This window comes from Spea bombifrons, chromosome 1 (genome assembly GCF_027358695.1).
Source record: "Spea bombifrons isolate aSpeBom1 chromosome 1, aSpeBom1.2.pri, whole genome shotgun sequence".
Classification (NCBI taxonomy): Eukaryota; Metazoa; Chordata; class Amphibia; order Anura; family Pelobatidae; genus Spea; species Spea bombifrons.
The window spans coordinates 143,208,364-143,224,841 of record NC_071087.1 but is presented as its reverse complement, the minus strand read 5'-3'; the positions used below and the strand labels follow the sequence as shown (position 1 = coordinate 143,224,841).

The 16,478-nt window shown below is 39.5% G+C and overlaps 2 protein-coding genes across 2 annotated transcripts; one reads left to right on the top strand and one right to left on the bottom strand.

The window, feature by feature from the left end:
• Window positions 1-258: 258 nt before the first annotated feature.
• UTP15 (UTP15 small subunit processome component) lies at window positions 259-9,925 on the bottom strand. Its single transcript, XM_053475668.1, has 13 exons — window positions 9,733-9,925; window positions 8,712-8,868; window positions 7,988-8,080; window positions 6,750-6,934; window positions 6,367-6,545; window positions 5,678-5,803; window positions 5,188-5,323; window positions 4,541-4,625; window positions 3,719-3,871; window positions 3,106-3,207; window positions 2,080-2,213; window positions 1,454-1,512; window positions 259-824 (listed from the first exon to the last, which is right to left on the bottom strand). The coding sequence occupies exons 2-13, from the start codon at window positions 8,799-8,801 to the stop codon at window positions 586-588; spliced, it is 1,581 nt and encodes a 526-aa protein (XP_053331643.1). The 5' UTR covers window positions 8,802-8,868; window positions 9,733-9,925; the 3' UTR covers window positions 259-585.
• A 164-nt stretch (window positions 9,926-10,089) lies between these two features.
• On the top strand, window positions 10,090-15,313 carry ANKRA2 (ankyrin repeat family A member 2). Its single transcript, XM_053475688.1, has 8 exons — window positions 10,090-10,568; window positions 11,468-11,626; window positions 11,999-12,064; window positions 12,165-12,262; window positions 13,246-13,371; window positions 13,718-13,784; window positions 14,010-14,090; window positions 14,775-15,313. Exons 1-8 carry the CDS (start codon window positions 10,289-10,291, stop codon window positions 14,828-14,830), a joined length of 933 nt encoding a protein of 310 aa, XP_053331663.1. The 5' UTR covers window positions 10,090-10,288; the 3' UTR covers window positions 14,831-15,313.
• The last annotated feature ends 1,165 nt before the right edge of the window (window positions 15,314-16,478 follow it).

The following is a 16,478-nucleotide window of genomic DNA, read 5'->3' as shown; positions in this document are numbered from 1 at the left end:
AGTTGAGGGTTCAACTCAGACTTTACTTTAACTGCAGGAAGAGTTTGGCCAACCAATAATGTATAATTAAGCCTGTGAGATTTCTTGAAAGTCTCCTGCTAGACAGGCTAACATGGTCTACCAAATGAAAGAGAGGGTCTCACACAGGAACACCCTGCACTGTTAATTCTATACATTTTTTGTAATTTCACAAAAAGCACTGGATGACCCCCCATCAGTGAGAAGGTGCAGAATTACTGAAAATAAATGACTGCCACATTGGGTCTTCAAATATTTTTTTTTTAATTTATACTTTGAGTCAAAGAAAAAACATGGAATGAGCAACTTGTCTACCAGTTATGATCTTATAAAATGCAAATCTTTGACACGCTACAAAACGGTACTTCATGTAAAAAAATACAGACTCCCCTTGCATAACCACAACAGTCTTTAAAATCTCACCAATATGGCATTTGCAGTCCTTTTTTAGAGAGAAAAGATACATTAGCTGATAATGGCAGAAGCGGATCATCTAACAGACATGAGGGTTTTCCAAGAAAACATCTTAAAAGTGGTACAAAAGGCGGTTCACTTGAAATCCTCCGCTTAGACCGTTGGCGCTGGGGCGGGGAGGCTGCTGTGTTCTGGCTCTTGAATGTGTATGGGCTTGTTCTCCGCTAAATCAGTTTCTTTCTTTACTGTCATTGTTGCAAAAAGAGTGTCCATCATCCCTAAAACCTCTATCAGCTCTTCCTGGTAACTGATTTCTTTGGTTAGGAGATCTTGGAGTCTCAGAAATTGTTTATCGATTATCGTAGACTGTCCAACAACAGGAGCGTATATATCTATAAAAGGAAAAAAAAAAAAAAGGTTTAGAAATATATTTTATTGATTTTGCATAAAAAAATGGACCTACTGATTGGAGTAGAACATTGAGTTGGTTAGCAGACACAGACTGTTCACCCCATTTATTCTGCATACATTTTCTTGTTGCAAAACCTCAAATCTTACTTGGTCCTTGGCTTCGCCTTGTTCAGGATTACCTTAGATCTATGCCGTGCATGTTTAAATTCTTTCACTCAACATCTTTGTTCTTAGACACTATTCTCCTCCACTGCTTGTTCATTATAGAAATGCTTCCGAACGTTGCATGTAAATCTCTCTTTACTTCTATCTATGACATCATTTCCTTATTTTCCTCTAAAATATCCTTCTCTAACACGCTTCATATCATCATTCTCTGCTTTTTAAGTTCATTCAGTCCACCACAGATGTCTCACATTACAAACCAAAACAAAACTAGCACATTTAAGCGCTCTCAAAATAGATCTCTACCTCAGGTCTGTCCAAGGATTTTTGAATATTAGGATATCTTTTTAATTCCCTCATATGCAACTAAAAATAATGATAAGTGTATATAAAAAGATACAATTAACACACAATGCTTTAAGATTTTTCAAGCGAGTCCACTTACCAATAATTTGCTCTGCCACATTTACTAAAATTGGGGCAAACCTAGGTTCTACCAGATTTCTGTAGAGAGAAGAAAAAAAAAAGATACAATGTTATCTTGAAATGTAACATTCAGTGCAAAGTAACACTGTGTGAAATACCTGGATGCCACCAATGTACTGAGTTAGTGAGTGAGTGAATGAATGGTCACAGTAACTAAGTATCTAAGCTGAATATAAGAGGCATTAGTACTTTGGAAAGCTTTTCATTAAGGATTTTTAAAATTAGACTTTCCCTGTTTTTTATGCAGGGGAGGGGGGTTATTGGGAGTTACTTCCATGCATGGGCCAGGGGCTAGGAGATTATGTGCAGCTCATGTAGAGGAACAGTCATTTACCAAAAAATAAATAAAAAGGACATAAGCTGTTCCTTAAACCAAATATAATTATATATTTTAAAAAACCACACACACAACAAGAAGCATAAGCTACTGGTAAGTTTAGCAAATTAATTTGCTAATCATCTTCTTAATAATCAGGAATCCTGCTAAAAACTATAGCTAAAATTTTTATTTTTTTCAATGCAAACACATAGTATTTGCCGAGTAGGACATATAAACTGGTGATTAATGAACTCTTAAACACCTACTTTAGAAGGAAGGTGAGAATGAGGCTCAGCTGCTTTTCGTCTCGTCCAGCAAGAGCATTTTTAAGAGTTCCCCTGCGCTTGAGTTCATTCATGACCGCTACTGTGACTTCAGGCTTTGAGACCCTAATTTGGCTCTAAGAGAAAAATAAGGTCAAACTGAAGCTCATACATGGATGACAGTCTAATGGTTAAAGTAGATTAAGATACAGTGAGATTTCTTCTACATGCCGGATTCAGCTCTGCAACTGAATATATCCATCGCACGGAGGAGGTCTATACAATAAACTAGAACTTTGCACACTGCAAAATTATGTGTTAAAGTGAAATTCCAATTTTTTTTTTAATTAATAATAAAATACTACTTTCTTTTTAACAGTTAACAACGACAGCCTTCAGGTCTGCAGATAAACAACTTTTATTGGAACAAAACGAGATAAACCCAGATTTTTGTCTATATTGACCATTACATAGCACTTTATTTTGTGCTCACGGAGAACATTTTTTTCCCATGGAACATCCTCTTTATTTGGTTATGTATAAAGCTTATGTTTATCTACAGATTCTAAATCATAGTACACAAACAAATCGCGATATTTTAACGCTTACATAAAGTCTATTTTGAAATGAGAAATAGAAGAAGGCTCCAGGCACACAGGGGTTCCATCAGACAGATTTATTGTAGGAAACAGACAACAACGTTTCGACCTCACAATGAGGTCTTTATCAAGTTTTAACTTGATAAAGACCTCATTGTGAGGTCGAAACGTTGTTGTCTGTTTCCTACAATAAATCTGTCTGATGGAACCCCTGTGTGCCTGGAGCCTTCTTCTATTTTTGATTTACTGGGGAGCTGGCCCTTCCTGGCACAGCTAAGCACCTGAGTTCCTGTGGGGAGTGAGTGCAGATTCCTAATTCTGGTATTTTGAAATGAGAGACTTGGTGTTGCCATAATCCTAAAAACACCAAAGCACAGAAAGAATTACCAGGAGGTGGAGAACCTGTTCTAGTTCATGCACATTTGCTCACCTCTAAAACCATGTCAAGGGCTTTTGACACCTGGAAACCTTTCAGGAGCTTGTCATATTTGCTTAAGTGTTCCCTTACTGGCTTACTGACAAAGATATCGTCCTGCAAGAAAAATTGAAATCATAAAAAAAGAAGAAATTTGCACAAAGGAGTAAAAAGAACGAAGATGGACGAAGTGCAGAGGAGATATTCTATGATCCATGTTTATCATCTTATGTTACATTACAAACAGCCATAGAAAGGCATAGTTATAATCATCTAAAACATGCTATTTTCCAACCAAAATATGAACAATTAACAGTAACAGAGAAGAGTAACAAGAAGCGAGTGCATGAGGGGTTCCTCTAAAAAACGCCCCCCAGCTGCTCCTCGGTGGGTAAAGTGTTTTGCCCGTGTTTCCTCTAGATGGTAAGCAGGGCGCTCTTTAATGTATCGCTTGTCTCAGTCTGTCAGTTAAAGTTGTCGTTGCTTTTGAATATATGTATTGTATGAAGGGCTGCATTATGTGGAGGACTCCTGTGGAAACTCCCACCCAAAAATGTGTTTCTGCACAGGAACATTTTTATACTTTTCACTCAGCTGTTTCTGGGAAAAGGCGTTTGGTTTGTTTTACCTGCTTGGGCAGGTAGTCTTTTCCTCTCACAAACGTTCGGTATCGTGGGTGCCTCCTAGCAGCCGCCTGAGACTGCGTTTTCTCCGAGGATTTACGGTGTTTAATGTTCAACACTCCATTGGTCATTCCGACCACTATCATCTGATCGTCTGGCTACAAATTGGAAAGATTTGAAATGATCATTATAGTAGCTGTATATTGGCATCAAAGCGTTAATACCACGGGACACACGGCTGGCCGTTTATACACCGTCTACTGCAGTTTCAAAAGCAGTCATATCTTTTGTGAGAAAAACAAAATATCTTGAAATTGCTTAAAACAGTTCTGTAACTTTATCAAAAATAGAACATTTATAGAATTTCTTAAAAATTAACAAAACATTTGCATTAAAATTCCTGTTCGCATGGTTTGGTTATTCCTACCCAAACAGGTCATTCCCCATTCTTTGTTACTTGCCCTCTTTTGTGGCTGCGTTGAGAAGTTTGGGGAGGTCGATATGCAACGACTTCGACAAATTAATTAATATGCAGGGTTAACACTGATCTCAATAGGGTTAAAATAGTCCCATCACCTCCAAATGCTCTAATAATTTAATTTGTGGTAGCTGCCCTTTATAACTCTGCACCACTTTAGCTGGACAGTTATCCCTTGCATCTACTACCCCTCCCAGTGAACGAGCGGATGGCGTAACCAGAAGGCCATTGTGTTTCTGCGGTTATTCATTATTAATCTAAAAGTCCAACCAGGCAGTTCTTTTGTCGTCATGATTTTTTTTTAAAGAGAATAAAAACAGAAATGGAGATTTGTTTTTCTTTTACTTACGGCCAAAGCGAGGCTCAGAATGGAAGCTGCGTAGTCAAAGCTGTGAACAACTTTATAGTTCATTGTGCTGTAGATCTTCACATGCCTGTTTAAACAGACACAATGACATTAGTACACCCTGTAGAGATGTCTCCATTCATGCACACACAACAGTAGCACAACAATCACAAGTGCTTCTAAACATAAGTGTATGAATGAATACAGTGAATCCTAAAGAGATATGATTATTGTTTGCATGTTGTAGGACCCCTAACAGCTTATTTTCTCCTAAAAAAGGCTTCCACCTGTATAATATTATGGCAGGAACACAGTATGATGGTAACTTTTACATTAATTGAAGTTGCTCAATAAACCGCTATAATGATATCGGAAATGTCAAATATCTTTTGTGAAACACTTGTAGAAATACAAAATTTGATGGCATAATATGCTCTTTGGGTCACCACGTCTGATCACTTGTAGCTGGAGGAACAATTTTCAAACCGGACACTGATGACTAGTACCTTATCCCTGATGGATGAGAATTATCTTTGTTGGGTAGTAACAATGTGTACCTTGAATTGTATTTCCTCTACTATACCAGAAGCCGCACTATAAACATAATTGATATAACAGAGGGACAATGTGGCAGGAAAGCAATGACCTACCTGTCAAGCGACCCTGACAGCAGCCTCTGGCCAGAGCTGCTCAAACACAGACAGGTGACCGTTTTGTGATGATTTCTTAAGGACACCAGCAATTGTCCTCCTTTTAGCATGTCCCAGACTTTGACATATCGCCCACCTGAAAGAAGATGATGTTTTATTATAGCTACTGCTGCTTAGCCTGGAGACAAAACGGGAAGCAATGTTAGAAGAACACTTGTCCAATTTCAGAGTTACATTCCTTGACATCTAAGACGGGTGACTGGTTAGTTTTATCTATATATGGTGTAGGATCAGTAAGTGTACACAATGATTACTTGTATACAATAGCTTGTAATGCAAGCATTAGATGTAGAGTGCACAATGTAACAATTCTGCTGCACCACTACTTCCAGCTAAAGTGTAGAAGATCAAAGGACCAATGAGTACGAGTATGCCACCTGTGTGTGTAAACAGACATACAGCATCCAAAATAGTAAGTAGGGTTTCTCACCTGCAGAGACAAGAAGGCCCCCGGAAGGAAAGAGCAGCACACTCTCCACAGGCTGCTCGTGGTCCATCGTCATGACGCTCTTATCTGTTCTTGTATCAAACACTTTTATGGTATGGTCGTACGAGCCTGCAACACGATGGAGAGAGCATTAGAGTACCCTACCGCTCGAGGAACTTTTAGTGCAGAGACCTCCTCTACTAAAGTACTCAAAAGGGACGTACATGAGAGCCGAGTGAGCCCCTTAAACTTCAAGCAGCCAATCAGTGGTGTGAATGGTTGTGGAGGAGGCAGGGAGCTGCAGCTTCTACCCAAGTCATTTTCTACACTTTTCCAAGAATTCATATTACGCTATGCAGGAAGGTACCTTAATATGTACTATTCATTGGAATAGCTCTGGTGGACATTAAACTGACCCTTTAATAAATGTGGATGCGTGGTTTTGAATCAAGAAAAGTTTCACTTTATTGATAAAGCATTGTACACATTTTAAAGAAACAGACTTCATGTTATTAACCCCTTTCTCCCCCCAGTTACGCTTTCTGCTGTTAATGAAATCCAGCAATCACAGAAAACATTAAAATTAGTTATTTAGCATTTTTCATTTCCAATTTTACCCCCCAAAAAAGTAAAGCCAAGATAGGGCATTTAACTATCACTTTGCACGAGTATTACAATAAAAATGAACATACCCGTGACAAACAAATCCTCGTTCAGTTTGCTGGTGCAGCCGCATCGCACGTAATCTGTATGCTCTTGGTAAGTAAGAATTTGTGCCCCGTTTGGGATGTCCCAGACCTTGGATGAGTAGTCATCAGAACCGGAAACAATCCGATACTTATCAGAAGTGAAGTCCACAAAATGCACACCTCTGAAACAAACCGTTATTGTAACAATTTACCAATAATCTGTGCTGCCCAGGATACATTTTTAGTTATTGACATGCACTGCAAACCCAGAGGCTGGCACTGCGGGCATTTACATTTAAAGCAGTGCGTGTATGGTCATACAGAAGATGGCACCGTCTTTACTATGTATTCCACAACCAGTTAGAGGATATTTCTCGCATGCTTACTTATTATGTCCGTAGTACTGTCTAAGAGCAGCTTTCCCATTTATGTCAAACAGCTGGACCACACCATCCTCGCAGCCAGCGGCAAGCAGCTTCCCGTCGCTTCGGTACGTGCCGCCGTAGGCAGTATCTTTAAAGCGGGAGAAGGTTTTTAGAGGCTCCTGAGAATACTGCCCATAGACGTGAATCTGGAAGGAGAACACCAAGCATGAAAACATGTAGAAAGACGTACTAGATCGGGAGTTAGACTTTCCTGAAGCATTTGGGGATATCATTAAGAAAACATCCATACAGCGGCATCCTGATGGGGGTTTGGAGCCCAGGAGATACGAGAGATTTTCAGGGCACTTTATTGCTGTAAGGAAAGGGCTGAAAAAGCCGAGGCTTAGTGCATTCCTTCACTTAGGGTGCAGGAATCACACATTCATCAACACAGATTCCTTCACAGAAACACTGATGAAGGAGGTGAAAACCTAGCCTTCCAGCATCTTCCTCTAAATATATTTTTGCAAAAATAAAATAAGGCTTCGAGTGTGTATTGTGAATTTTACAGCACAGAATAAGCAGATTCCTTTATTAATTACGTGCCTTTTCTGTTTTCTATTCTCTAGTTAAACAGCAGAATTGCATCACTGTGTAGCCTTGCAGCAATGTACAACGATTGACTTCTTAGATTTGCAAAGAGGTTCTTGTACAGATTTATTGATCCACAAAATCTCAGGTTGCAATTTTTTTTTTTACATGCGCTGACTGACTATGAATGTATCGATGCTTCATGCAAGACAAGGAAATCTACAAACACTAACATAATACAGATTAACAGATCTGCAATTGTGTTCTTTCCTCTGCAGGTTTAACATTAAAAAAAATAATAATTAAGAAACCCCCTTTTGGTTTTCATGGAAACAGTTCCTGCTTTATATCACTATGACAATCATGTCATAACCCCCCCCCCCAAAATATGAATGAGACCGTAGTCTAAAACAAAAAACAAAAGATTTTTGCTGCATTTAGTTACAAAACTGTTAAATTTAGCAATGTAGGTGGAACCGCGCCTTTAAGTATTGAGCACTAAGAAATCAGTTATAAAAGTAAGTAAACAAGGAAAATGCTGTCCTACTAAATGAAATAAAAGAGCACAGTTCGCTCAGACAACACATATTGGTGACTATTTGCACATAAACACACAGAATAGAGTTAGAGTTAGTTTATGTGATGCCGTACGCAAGGCCATCGCTTACCCGTGTAGATGATGTCACTGCGAAGTTACACGGCTGGATAGGCGAGAAGTCTACTTTCGTCACGGCACCAAATTCTTTAATCTGAACTGGAGTCTAAAATGCATTTATAAGGGAAAAGGGAATAGTCAGTGACAGTTTTTAGCATTAGGTCATAATTAAAACGATATCCAGCTCAGGTGTTTTGTCAATCACTATCAGTGTATTCAAGATATTTAACTGTTAACCTAATGGAAGTTGGTATTGGGCCAGCATTCATTCTCTCTCTCTCCCTCTCATTCATTCTCTCTCTCTCATTCGTGAGTTTAGTGTAAAGAACTGTAAAATGCTGGGTTTGGGGAAAGTGACAGGTGTTCTTTGAACTGATGTGTTGGCCTTTAATTCACTAAGCAAATAAACCTGAACAGAAATACCATTTTTTATCTACTCTGAGCACAAAATTTAAAAATGTTTCCCTGCCCCTGTTTCCAAGGTAACTGCCAATCAATTCCTGCTTGTGTGTTGCTGGCAGAATAAGGTCAACGATACTACTGAGTAATATATACCACACAAACACCTGGAATAAGAGGTACCTAATGTGTGTGTGTATATATATATATATATATATATATATATAAAAATGTACATATGAGTTACATGTACAATATGCAATACTATTGTAAACAGTTCATGGTATGGCAAAACAGATGTTACTGGTACTATTCTTTTTAATGTATAGGTAGATCACCTTGTATCGCTTCCAGTACAGCGTATCTTGTGTTATCTTTTCTCCAAGTTTGGGAAAAGAAGGTACCGCCAAAGGCTTGTAACCCGACATTTTGGGGTTTTTAACTCCGTTCTTCTGAAATCAGCAAACTCGATTCTTCAAAAGACCAGGAGCTCAGCTGAAACAGGTAATCAGTACAGTCAAACTAAAGAAACCCAAGAACTCTCAAAAGAGCGGAGGAGAACACTATGACATGAGTAAGAGTATTACAAGAACGAATTTAAGACAAAATAAGACTAAGAATGAAGTGACGGATTTTACAAACGTTTGCATATCGATAGAAACGTAAAATCCGAAGACAGATACGAAGCATTCGGCTCATCTGGTCTGTCCATGCGCTTAATAACAAACTATTCCAGATCAAGGCAATCAGATATTTCTAAACACATGGAGATTTAGATTTATGACCCAAAGGTGACCAATAAGTGTCGCAGTATACAGGTACACAAATAAAACGCAAACCGCTATATGGCACGTATACAATTACACTACCAGCGTAACCTTTATAGAGAAGGCGTAATCATGCCAGACAACGTAACGATGGAAATGATCTGAATGCAGTATTTTCAATGACACGAGAATCAAAGAAGTTGTTTTAAAAGATGGGTTCCCTGTACATACATCACACCATGCAGTGCTTACCCTACCCGGGCATCAGGTGCTGCTGGCTTTCACTATAATTAACCACATTTGGCACTTTGTGCCTTTATAGGTTCTGATTATGTGTCGGATTAACTCACAGCGCAGTTATTGATAATTGGGGTGAACGGTGCACGAACAGGGCTAACACATCACGAAATATATGCCCGGTTCAGCAATGAATGGCTTTGAATTAAGGGTTCGCTATCAAACGAGCATTGCAGCGCCTTACAGGTAGAGTTAGACCCGTTTCTCTCTATGCGGGAACCGGGCACACATTGCTTTTCATTACAGCGGTTACTGAGATTTCACAACATAACGGGACGATCAAATTACCGCTAACCGCTATGCTCCGGCCTCTCCACTCCACCGATCCGTTCCAGTACAACTCACGATCGTGGAGTCACGTTGCCACCATCTGCAATGGAAGCCGCCATCTTGCTCCGTGACGTACTTCCGGCCAATGCGTCACACTAAGTGTCAGAATGCGGCACTCATAAATCCGTGTGTAGGCTGTGTGTGTAATTCGGCCAGAGGGGAGCAATTCGTAGCCCTGATTCGATAACACAAGGGCCAGTTTCAATATGTTAACGCTACCAATGAGTTAATCGGATGCACGTACCGGTAGGAAGCCGTGCGTCCCGGGTGCTGGCGGCTCCAGATGACGTAGATCCGGAAATGACGTTTTCACCCATAACAATAGACGGCTATTATATGGTAGGGAAACAAGTGTAAGCTATATGGCTGGGTGCGTGTAGGTATTGCGAGTCCAATGTACTAACAGCATGTGCGGAGTAACGGCCCGGAGAGTTTAATTGCAGGTTAGAGCTCCGTGGATGTGAGAAGTCCCCGTGCAGAGTGCGAGTTGTGAGGATGCAGTAAGAGTCTGCAGATCCATCATGTCTTCCTTCAGCAATCTAGAGGCCTCTGCAGGGCTGTCGGGTGAAGAGAACTTCTGCCTGTCCAGCATGCCTGACATTAAAGTGGAGCATGTGATGGACTCCGGCGCCGGAGAAGGAGCGGCACAGAGCGTTGCCATGGGAATGAAATTCATCCTTCCCAACAGATTTGACATGAATGTTTGCTCTCGGTTCGTTAAATCTCTCAATGAAGAAGACAGCAAAAATATCCAAGATCAAGTGAACTCTGACCTTGAAGTGGCTTCTGTCCTTTTCAAGGGTTAGTAGTTTTGAGGCCGTGCATCCTAAACAAACACAATATCCTGCATGCCCCAAAATACCCTTTTATATATATATATATATATATATTACACCCATATAATGTACGTATGCACACAGTGCTGTGCAGCTCCACCCAGAAATCATTTAACTTGGTAATGCTGTGGTTTTGACTCTCATTCACTATTCTATATGAAGAGCCAATGCTGGCGAGTTTCTCCAGTGAAAGCCTGAGCTGGCCCTGTATAATGTCAGTCGCAGGCTGAAGAAATCTCGCTAGCTTAACAATGCAGAAGCTCGCTTGGGTTGGCCCATCCTAATGCATGGTGAAGTCTAAGATCTGAAACACGACTCTCCCTTTAGTGAATAAACCCCAAAGCGTGCAGACTTGAGTGCGCCATTCCAACACTTTAAATGTCTTGTTTCTGTGATTCAGATGAAGCTTCCCTGTGTATTTTGATTAGTGGTCTTGCTGCAAGACCCTGTTGTGTTCCAGTTTCACATGGATGGCATGAGAGTCTCGTTTTGAATTTTCTGATACAAAGAAGAGTTCTTTGCAGATCCTGCCAATACCTGAAGTTGCTCCAAAGCTCTTGAGCGTTCGGGTGCGTTTTGGCAGTATGTAGGTGAGCATTCGTGTTCTCGAAGGGCAGTAGTCACCACCTTGCTGCTTTGTGGTGAATTCTGTGTCTTTAAGATGATGGTGTTATGAACACTGTGAAGACCGAGGTCTGCACATCCACAACACGTTCTAGGGTGCTTTGTAGCTACCTGGAGGTTTAGGGCCGGGAGCTTGTCCTCTTCACTTCTATTTTATTCAGTTAAATGGTTATTATTGAAAGGTTAAGCTTTTTTAATCCAAAGCAGTAAATAAGTTTGCTTTTATGTTTATCTCTCTAGCTGAATGCAATATCCACACCTCGCCGTCTCCTGGGATTCAAGTCAGGCATGTCTACACACCGTCCACAACCAAACATTTCTCTCCAATCAAGCAATCAACCACCCTGACCAACAAGCACAGAGGCAACGAAGTATCCACAACGCCCTTGATGGTTAACTGTAAGGACTTCTATTTGTTATATCTCTAAATTCCTAAGATCTGTTATAGGGACTGTCTACTAAACAGCTCATCAATGATACCTTAACAAAAATGTACCTGCTGAAGAAGCTGCAGCTTCAGACCAGCAGCATTCCGCTCCCTCCACTTTCTGTGCATGGGGGGGGGGTTCCATGAGTCGTCGCTGGAACTGGCTGTAGCTGAGGCGCTTGTGACTTTTATATCTAGTGCTTACATTCATTGTATACGGTTGTGAAAGTTGGTGTAGCTGTTCATATTTATCTCATATAACGAGAAGATTGCTATACTTCTCTTAATTATAAATTCATTCTGTTTTTGGAATATGAAATAAATCGCCTATATTCCTTTCTTAGCGCTGTCTGTTCACCAGCTGGCAGCTCAGGGAGAAATGGTCTACTTGGCCAGCCGTCTGGAACAAGGTAAGAATATATTTTTCTGTTTTCTGCCTTTTATTATTTGCCGTAAATTATGGGAGTAAAATATAATTCAAGCAGATTGTTTTTCATTTTTTTCAAACAGAAAATGTGATTAACCTTACTGACGAAGAAGGTTTCACGCCACTCATGTGGGCCGCTGCTCATGGACAGATAGCGGTGGTAGAATTTCTGCTGCAAAATGTAAGTAAAGCAGATGGGGCCGTGGTCTCCATTTGCTGTCTCCTCATCTGATTGATCTAGTTATACAGGCAGCTCCAGAACTATATGCATCACACACACACTGCGGGGAGGCTCATGGCAGCTATGGCCCTTCTGTCCGATGCCACTGTAAATGGCAGGGCTGAATAGGGGCAAAATCGTGGCTTCAATTTTTCCATATTACTAACAATTTTAAAATTAATACCGATCAGCCATAACATTATGACAGGTGACGTGAATAACACTGATAATCTTGTAATCATGGCACCTGTCAGCGGGTAGAACATATCAGGCAGCAAGTGAAATTGTTGTCCTCAAAGTTGATGTGTTAAAAGCAGGAAAAATGGGCAAGTGTAAGGATCTGAGTGACTATGACAATTGTGATGGCTGGACAACTGGGTCAGAGCATCTGATGGCCCTACCTCGCATTTTAAAGGACCTGCTGCTGATGTCTTGGTGCCAGATACCACAGCAAACCTTCAAAGGTCCAGTGGAGTCCAAGCCTTGAATGGTCAGGGCTGTTCTGGCTGCAGAACGGGGACCTACACAATATTAGGCGTGTGGTCATAATGTTATAGCTGATCGGTGTACATTATGCTTGAGTGATATATGTAGCCATTACTAAGAGTAGACTAAGAGTAGTAAGCCTATGGCTGAATCATTTGTTATAGGAGGCATGTTTATAATGCATGGTTAAGTTAATACATTGAAATGCTTTCTCACCTCAGCTGACCTGCAACTTTATTTTTAAATGAATTAACCCTTATGCTGCTGGGCTATATAGCTGGACCTAGTGCTGATGCAGCCAAATGATATTAAAGCATTTTTTGTGGTACATAATACATGTGTTTAGAATGTTACCAATACATTCTTAGCTTTCCGATGGGTTGTGTGTTTTCTTCTTTTCCTCGTATAAAAATACAACTACTAGTATAATTTAAACCTATGTTTTTCCCCCCCAAAAGGGTGCAGATCCCCAGATACTTGGAAAGGGTCGGGAAAGTGCCCTCTCCTTGGCATGTAGCAAAGGTTATACAGATATAGTGAAGATGTTAGTGGATTGCGGAGTGGATGTCAATGAATATGACTGGGTAAGATCAACTTGTAATTTATTTTTAAATCCCGAACCCGGTGTGTTTGTACCAGACTATGCATGCTCAGCAGTATGCCCCTGCACGTTGGGTGATTAGAGAAAGTGTGCAAGGGGCTTTTATAGAATGGAAGAAGGACATTTATAAGGGACATCAACTGCATTAGGAGGCGAAAAATGAATAGACGGTTTGCAAAAACATAAAAGGAGAGGTTGATAAATAATGGCCGCAATAGGACATACGGTTCATCAGTCACAGGAGGCTTGTGTTTTCCATCGAATTCTAGTAGAAAGATTAAAAATACCTACATAGGTCTCTTTCTAATAATGTATTTTGTTGCTTTTAGAATGGAGGCACACCTCTTCTTTATGCCGTTCATGGAAACCATGTGAAATGCGTCAAAATCCTCCTAGGTGAGAGCGAAGAACGTTCTTTTTAGCTTTCGATGTGATGGGGCGCATGCTTGTGGTTATGTTTAATATGACAGTTTATTTTTAGAGGAAGCAGAGTCTTTTGTATAAGAGTGCTAGAACAGGGATAGCTTTGGGATAAACATGTTAATGTGTATTTTGTATATTCGGTCATTATATGCATGGATTGGTTATTAGGTTGTACTGACTATTTACAATGTATAACAGAAAATGGTGCCGATCCAACCGTCGAGACAGACTCCGGATATAACTCTATGGACCTCTCAGTCGCCCTTGGCCACAGGAGTGGTGAGTTGAGTTGAGTTGTGTTCTGGTTCTTGGTCCAGCAAAATTTGGAATATGATGTTAAATGTTGGTTTTGCAGCCTCAGACTGTAGTATGCGTGCCACATCCTTACTAACGTCAATGCTTCATTTTGCTTGCCCATCAATATGTTTGTAAGTTTGTAATATAAATTATGGCTAATAATTATTCGTGTTCAGTAGTTTTAATTGTCTTCTATTCCATCTTGTGAGGATCTAAATCTGTGTTTAGAGTAATTATTAAATGCCAATGTCCACTTTAAATCGTATTTAGCTGCTTGAACGCAAATTGTATCAGGCAATGTTGACTTCCTTAGTAAAAAGGGAATTATTGCCATTTCAGTTTTCAGCACAACTAATTTATTATTACTTACAGTTTGTGCACTCTGTAATTATTTAGGAGATATTTAGTTTCAAAGATCAATAGCAGTCTGTGGCAGAACCAGTATTATCTAAAGTTCTCTTGTTTCTCCTCACTCCACCTTTACAAAGGATGTTAAGATACCTTTCTGAACTGAACACATGTTAAGGTGTTTTTTTAATATGCACATATTTCTTATTTAGACTTGTAAACTCCATTACATAGGTTTATTTAGTGTATAGAACTGTAGGGTTTGGGCAAAAGATTTCCTTTAAACTGACTTACACTGTTTTTATTTTTATCTTTCAGTTCAGCAAGTAATTGAAACCCACCTGCTGCAGCTTCTTCAAAGTATCAAAGAATAGTTAAGTTTTGTAAATAAGAAAGATGAGATGTGGATAGTTTCTATCTTGCGGTGTTTTACACTAAAGATATTTGCAGTTTTTATAAACTTTTAACACAGACCTAAATTTGACTTCTTTCTCTAAAGTTGGTATTTGGTAAGATGTTATAGATCGCTTGACATTGTAGCAGCCGAACCTGCTCATAGATCAGAGGAGACGTTTTTAGCAGAATTATTAAAAAAAAAATATATGAAATTTTAACCCTGTCCGAACCCCCTGAAATAGTGTCTGATATTTGTAAACCAATCAGACATTTTTTATTTGAATGTTTTACTTTGAACTCTCGAACGTACAGGGGATGCACTTTGTGTTGCACTGCTCAGATATTTCTAGAAGCAAATTCTAGAGATCTGGTACCCAAATACAACTCGGTTCCTTAGTACTAGGTACTAGAGATTTTTCATTGAAACAGAACAGTCTTTTAAATAAATGTTTTCAAATGTATTCGGATCTCTGCAAGAACTGGTTAAAAAATTTTCCTCTAAACAAAAATAAGTGGCTTTTTGCATGCATAAAACACAGGCGTCTGTGCATGCTTTTATTTCGATTTAGCCAAAAAAATACTGTCATGCACAATCGTTATAAAAACAAAGGTGAATATTATTGCAAAGTAAGTAAATTACAAAATTTAGCAAAATATGAATTTTTGCCCAGCTCACCCTATGCAAATTCATAATTCAGAGGAGGATCAGATTGGGTGATTTTACAATTCTAGAATCAAACAGCATATTTTAGAAATTTTAAAATACTTTTAGCATTTCTCTTCTTTCTGGATGTAAATTTGTAATTGCATTTTTGGGCAGAACAGAGGTTTCATTGTGTGTGTGTGGTTTTTGAGCCAAGTATAATGCTGTAATGCAATAACCCCCTTTTTTATTTATTTATGTCTTTTTTAAATGAATGTATTTTATATGTATTTATTTAATTTAAACCAATATGGAGTCAGAAAGGAAAGGGCAATGTTAGTTTTCATCATGTAGTTAGCTGTGCATTTGTTTGCTGTTACTTTGGTGGTAGTGAATTTACAGTCCTAATGATGTCAATAACCTACTGTAATGTATAAGTTACTAAAGCTATGTATTTGGCAATTTTGGGTAAATTCGCTAAAGGGGTAGTTGGCAGGAGATTTGGGGGGGAACTTCCTCATGTCACCCATGTTCATTATGGATTTCCAACACTGGCAAGAAAGGTTGAACTCGCCCTCAATAATGTTTAAATCAGTGTGTCAGAGGTAGGCTCAGACTGGCCTGTGGGCCACTAGCCGACATCACGCTATGTGATATCGAGACACCGGCGAGGAGACATTAGAGAACTCTCGCTGATTTCACTATACATTATAGAAGCTAAGCCGTTCCTGCAGCAGAAGCTTAGTGGGAACGGTCCTTCGTAATAATAATGAAATCCAGTGTCTGACACACAATTCTCCTGGTGACTCCTTTAGCGAATAAACACCTTTGTGGCATTTACATGGTGCTTTATATAAAATATGCTGTTTGCAAGTCAAGATTATCTGGTGATTACCAGAGCTCATTGAGAATGTAGGGCACAGAGCTGCAAAGTACTGCTCCTGGTACCATATGTCTTTATATAAATTCTATATATATATTGT

Bases quoted from the DNA above. Each gene is read 5' to 3' on its own strand.
- UTP15 (XM_053475668.1), bottom strand. From the start codon at position 8,801: ATGTCGGGTTACAAGCCTTTGGCGGTACCTTCTTTTCCCAAACTTGGA. The intron at 5,804-6,366 runs GTATGTTCATTT...ATCGTGTTGCAG, and splicing joins CGAGGATTTGTTTGTCACGG to GCTCGTACGACCATACCATA. The intron at 3,872-4,540 runs GTAAGTAAAAGA...TCCAATTTGTAG, and splicing joins TTCTGAGCCTCGCTTTGGCC to CCAGACGATCAGATGATAGT.
- ANKRA2 (XM_053475688.1), top strand. From the start codon at position 10,289: ATGTCTTCCTTCAGCAATCTAGAGGCCTCTGCAGGGCTGTCGGGTGAA. The intron at 10,569-11,467 runs GTTAGTAGTTTT...TTATCTCTCTAG, and splicing joins GGCTTCTGTCCTTTTCAAGG to CTGAATGCAATATCCACACC. The intron at 13,785-14,009 runs GTGAGAGCGAAG...AATGTATAACAG, and splicing joins ATGCGTCAAAATCCTCCTAG to AAAATGGTGCCGATCCAACC.